Source organism: Amborella trichopoda, chromosome 12 (assembly GCF_054954075.1).
Source record: "Amborella trichopoda isolate Santa Cruz 75 chromosome 12, AtrichopodaSantaCruz75HAP2 v2.0, whole genome shotgun sequence".
Lineage (NCBI taxonomy): Eukaryota > Viridiplantae > Streptophyta > Magnoliopsida > Amborellales > Amborellaceae > Amborella > Amborella trichopoda.
Window position 1 is genome coordinate 3,408,572 of NC_142347.1, and position 5,973 is coordinate 3,414,544.

Sequence of the window (5,973 nt, forward strand, 5' to 3'; positions counted from 1 at the left end):
AGGCTATCGTAGAGCTTTCCTAGAAATGATGGTGTAAGGCATTTTTCATTTTGGAATTTGTTACCTAAACTTCAAAGGTCCGTCAATATTCCTTTCAATATAAGGCTAGGTTAGTCTTTTTTTGCTTCAAAATTTTATTTTATGGGATTCTATAGAATAAGACTATTTAGCTTTGTCACAAAAAGGTCACAATTGCTATTTAGATGTCAAATTCGATGGCTTGAGGTATGTCCAATTTTTTTTTGTTTTTGAACTTTGAGACTAATCAATAGCGCACTCACAGCTACTCGATTTGAAATGTAACCAATAAGAGTGAATGTGATTTCTTTATAATAAATGACCTATTTGTATACTTTTCCTTATTATTTTATCTCTTTTTATTTTTATTTTAGAAAGGGAGGGACTGATGGGTCAGGAAGGTTCCTTACAAGCACAAGAGACATGATGCATCGTATTGTCCACCCAGTTTGAGTAAACTAAACAACCGAACTTGGTTTTTATCACCCCAATTAGTCGGGACACTATCTACAATGCACTGTATAAAAAACCCCCTGTAAATCTCGAAATTGAGTCATATTACAAGGACCACTCGAGTCTATTTTTTGAATATTCTTCAATTTATAGTCATTTTTTCTGTAGCCATGGCAGCTCTTCTCTCTTCCTGCCCATCTACAGTTACCTCTATTCCTCCTGGTCTGAAGACCACAAAAACAAGGAGCCTTTGTCTCCCAGTTGTGAGTGTTTTATTTTGTTTTTTCTATATATTTAGCTTTTCTAAATGAGGGGACATATTTGGTGTTCCCATGTGACCAAAACACTTGGGGAGTTTCATGAATTGAAATGCTTAATATTAATTTTGGTTCACCTTCTTATCAATTTCCGAAAACTAAAAACTAAATCCTTTAAAAGAAAGTTGGCTTTTGGATGGGGAATTGAATTGGAGCAATTTTTTAGCTAAATTTCCCTCTGTCTCTCTCTCACTTTCCCTCTCTATATGTATATATATGTGAGGATTTTCGGTTAAACAATTATTGCACAAACTAGGTAGGTTAGTTCTTGAGGACCACCATATCGACATCTTTTCATCATCATCATCATTTAAGTCACGTCTTAATTATTTATAGTTGGCTGCACAAATGTTTTTTGACTATTAGATTCATAATTTATGAAAATTTTTGGCAAAGTCTTACGCTGATAACCTTTCTCACACAATTTAAGTCATGTCTTAATTATTTATAGTTGGCTGCACAAATGTTTTTTGACTATTAGATTCATAATTTATGAAAATTTTTGGCAAAGTCTTACGCTGATAACCTTTCTCACACAATTTAAGTCATGTCTTAATTATTTATAGTTGGCTGCACAAATGTTTTTTGACTATTAGATTCATAATTTATGAAAATTTTTGGCAAAGTCTTACGCTGATAACCTTTCTCACACAACCGTCCCATTTACCTTGCTTAAGACCGACATGATGGGATTGGGGCTGGCCAAGGTGGAATTATCATATATGTATCCTTTGCATAGACATAGACGGTGGTCCGGCGACCAAATTGCTTCCGTGAGAAAAACTCCATGCCTAGTGTGATCATAAAATACTCATGTCATATTTTCTCTTGCCTGCTAGATAGTTTTTCTCCTTTTTATAAAGAAATAAATCCTTGGTACCCCCGCCCTCTCAAAAAAATCTCCCCACAGAGGGTGAGAAAAAAAAAGAAGACAAATGGACCTCCATTTGTTGAAAACCTGAAAATCAATGCTTCTTTTTTAAATTGATCAGAGAAAAAAAAAAAAAAAAACGAAAATTTTGACAAAAAAATACCGCCCTATTGCATTTTGCCTGCAGGATCAACTGCATAATTTGGTCCCATAACCCATTAAAGGACCAGTTATGTTTAGTACAATCAGGAAGAGCATTAAAAAAGAGTAGGGGGATCTTTCAATTGGCTACTATTAACATATCAAAAATGTGTTTTCAAACAGAGAATTCCCATGTTTGGAGGATTAAGAACAATTGCAAATCATCAAGCTTATGGGATAAGAAGCCACATTCCTCGCTTAACTCGCATGAAGACCTCAATATCTTGCTCTGTGGTAAGCCATCTGGTTCAATGATATTCATTGTTGTCCGATCGGACCAGGGACCAAACAGGTAAAGGCACCGGTTTAGTTAGACTAGCTGAACCGGACTGGTTCACTAGTCAAACCGGCCAGTCCAGTCTGGTTCTTACATCATTTATGCAGTAAAAATTCTTCTCTCTCTCCTGTATTCTTTTTTCTTGAAGTATATTAAATCCATATGACTACATATGCAGGCTCTTCCCGAAACGTTACAAATTGTTCAGAGCACAATTGCAAAGCAATTGTCCATTGAAGAGATTACTGTCACTCCAGAGACCAACTTCGCCGATTTGGGTGCTGATTCATTGGACACGGTATCACCTATATCCATTTCCTTTATAGTTCAGCTGTTTTATATTGAAATAATTGCATATTCTAAGTTCTTGAACGCTTCTATGTAGTCTTACGGGACTTGCCTGAGTCCACTCAGACTTGGGCAAAAGGTCGAGTTACCTCGAGTTGTGTGTACAATTTGGGGTACATAAAAAACATTTAAAAAGTCTCAAAAACTGTAAAAAATATGGGATTGTTGTATATAATTTCAAATTGGGGAACATAAAAAATCCAACCTGATCCGAATCCCATATATACTATTTTGGATTTGAATCCATATCCGAATAGTTTGGATCTGATGGCATCGGAATCCAGATCTGAATCCCATGTATACTTATCCAGATCCCCGTGGATCCAAACCCAATCCGATCCTATCGATGGTACTATTTTTATTTTATTGGATTTTAAAGAACATTTTCGCACATCCTTTAGGTAGGAATAATGTGGCAACAATTTAAAGCCAAGAGGTAATGCGGAATGCATTAGCAATACTTATCATGATCCTGTCTAATATTTATTATCTATAGTTTATTGCTTAATGTATTATTAAAGCCGGTTAATGTATCTATCATGTTTTATGCTTAATATGCTTCATGACATCTGCATATAAAATAAGGGGATTGCTTACAATGCTTCTCCTGCTTAATACTGCACTAATGGCCTGTTTGGGTCATTGCAAATTAATTTTCACGATATTCTTTTATAGATCTGGGTTCTTGGAAATTAATTTTCAAGATATTATTATATAGAAATTAAGCATATCTAATTATTTGTAATGATTGGTACCCAAATCGGGGGAAAATCTTCCCTTAATATTTCACCTCATTTTCGAGAAAAAATTTCTAGCTAAATAGATGGAAAATCTATTCTGGAATGAACCTTTTTCGCCCCGAATTGTCTCTCTCCTACAAACCTCATGCCCCCACCCCTCTCTCTCTCTCTCTCTCACCCTCAAACCCTTAATCATCTCTTTCTCCACTGAATTTTCAAGCAGCAAAATGGGTCCTATGTTCGATACATACTTCACTAGATATATTTGAAGTTTAAATGTTTAACTCTTTTTGAAAAATTGTTGTAATTTAATTTCTTCCAAAAAAAAAAAAAAGGGGGGGGGGGGGGGGGGGGGGGGGGGGGGGGGGGGGGGGGGGGGGTTATTTTTTCTATGTATTTTATATGCAAATAGTTAAACATCTCCTCTACATAACATGATATTGAGTGCTAGTAATAATATGAGGGAAATATAACAAAGATCCCCTTCGAAAGGAATTGTGTAAGATCTTAATCATTTCTTTTGACATAATCACAAAAGGCCCATCAACGGACACATAATCATGAGTTAGAATCTTTAGATGTGTTTTGATAAAATGATGAAATGTTAAACTATTGATATTATATGTGAGTTTTGCAAAATTTCTTGTTATATAATGGCGGGGTGCAGTAGGACCAAATTGTACATTTGTCCCTCAACCAAATTCACCTTGTGATCAATTAAGAGGAAAATATGTCTTTCAGCTTTTAAAATCCTAGGTTTAATCATCCACCAAATGGTCACTTTAGAGTCAATTTTAGAGTAGATATTAGTTTGGTGCATCTTGAGCTCCAAATTAACACATACACACATACACACAAATGATTTTGTACGGGAAAGTATCCCGTACTGTAAGAGTAGATTGTACACTTACTGGGCGAATGTTGTTACTCAGGTAGACTTTTTTTTATAAGAAATTGTGAAAAAAAGGTGTTTCATTCATCATACGATGAATTCAACCCAAAAAAAAAAGAAGATATTGAATTCATGAAAACCTAAATTTTACTATCCAGCAAATGCATTGTATGTGCTTACTATCGGAGTAGATATTAACCATTGCTATAGTGTGATTTTAAGGATCCATTATTTTTCTTTATCATTTGTTTTTAAGATTAATGACTCTGATGAATAGAGATGATATGAATATCCTGGTGTCCAACAAATCCCTATGTTGGTTCTTCCTTCTTGAAGCAACTGCCAATATTTTACTGTTTTATAAGCAAGCAATTTCTATGGAGGCCGAACTTTCACCCAACTAATTATCAAATGATAATACACCTCAAGAAAATTCAAAACTTGGGCTGGAGGTAACTCTGTTTTTTCAGAAAACACCTCAAGAATGGGCTGGAGTTAACTCTGTGTTTTCAGAAAACCGGACTAAGGATAAAATAGTGAGCTATCCAAATGAAATATTTGCTGGAGGATTTTTGCTAGGGAAGGTTATTTACTATTGGTGTGTGGACGTCAAAGTTAGTCATTGCTGTCAAATGTAAAATTTGGCGATTAGGGATGATAAGGTTCCAAAAAGACTTTCTTGAACTTTTAGATGCGGTCAATGACTTACCCCTAGCTGCTCAATTTCACATATGAGATTTAGGAGTGATTGTAACCATCTTGTACTAAAAGTAAGCAATCTTATAACATAGTTTTACCTTATCTTATATTGGTGAGGTTTGTATAAGGTGTCAACCTTATACTATTGAAGTAAGATGGGCCTCAAAACCATGCCAAAAATACAGTTTCGTGCAATAAAGCATTGCAATGATATGAAAATATTCTCGCCCCTCCAATTATAAAATTTATAGTTTAAAAAATAGTGACGATTAAGAAGATCTATAAACACTTAAAAATCTTCAAAATTGATGGTCTAGATAATATGTTGGAAGACGAGCTATTTTTAGGACTAAAAATCTCCTTGTTTTTCATGTCTATGAATCTCGAGATCGAGATGATTGATTTGAGGGATATCTAGAATAAGAATAACTTCACTAGAGGGTTTTCCAAAATAGCATTGTTCAATGCTTCAATCATCATTTATAAATTCAACTGACACTAATAAACCCAATTGGCTGTTTCTTTTTAATGATAGGTGGAAATCATGATGGCATTGGAAGAAAAATTTGGGGTATCCATAGGAGAAGGCGGTGCTGAGAATATTTCTACAGTACAAGATGCTGCCAATTTGATTGAGAAGGTCAAGGCTGGAGATGCCTAATTTAGAGAAAGAGATGTAATAATTTTAATTGAGGAGTACTGAGATTTTTGGCTATTGTGCTGGGACTGCCATATTGAGTTTTCCCTTCATTATTGAATTTTGAGCTGTTATTGATGTTTAAAACATCAATTTCATAAGTATAGCCATTAGTAATTCAATTTCTTGCCTACTCAAAGCTCCAAAAATTTTCCCCTCATCAAACAACATAGATGCATCTTGAATTGGAAACCCATAACAACGAAATAAAAAGAGACTAAAAATGGGAACCGATGTGAGATGTAAATGCAAGTTATCATAGGCGATGTCCTATGTGCCTTCCTTGAATACCATGGACAATGTAAAATGCCGTCACTATGTGAACGAGATAAAAAAAGACCGAAAAAGGTAAAGAAAAGGCCTAAGCCTTATGGGAAAAAATAAAGCCTTTAAAATTTAATGAAATATGCAGTTTCAGTATCGAAAAATCTTGAGTTCGATCATCTCGATTTTAACTATT

General features: G+C 34.7%; 1 protein-coding gene across 1 annotated transcript; it reads left to right on the forward strand.

Annotated features, from left to right (window-relative positions):
- The first annotated feature begins 557 nt into the window (after positions 1–557).
- On the forward strand, positions 558–5,611 carry LOC18433699 (uncharacterized). Its single transcript, XM_088854239.1, has 4 exons — positions 558–734; positions 1,984–2,094; positions 2,316–2,435; positions 5,352–5,611. The coding sequence occupies exons 1-4, from the start codon at positions 642–644 to the stop codon at positions 5,475–5,477; spliced, it is 450 nt and encodes a 149-aa protein (XP_088710365.1). The 5' UTR covers positions 558–641; the 3' UTR covers positions 5,478–5,611.
- The last annotated feature ends 362 nt before the right edge of the window (positions 5,612–5,973 follow it).

Bases quoted from the DNA above. Each gene is read 5' to 3' on its own strand.
- LOC18433699 (XM_088854239.1), top strand. From the start codon at position 642: ATGGCAGCTCTTCTCTCTTCCTGCCCATCTACAGTTACCTCTATTCCT. The intron at 2,095-2,315 runs GTAAGCCATCTG...CTACATATGCAG, and splicing joins CCTCAATATCTTGCTCTGTG to GCTCTTCCCGAAACGTTACA. The intron at 2,436-5,351 runs GTATCACCTATA...TTTTAATGATAG, and splicing joins GTGCTGATTCATTGGACACG to GTGGAAATCATGATGGCATT.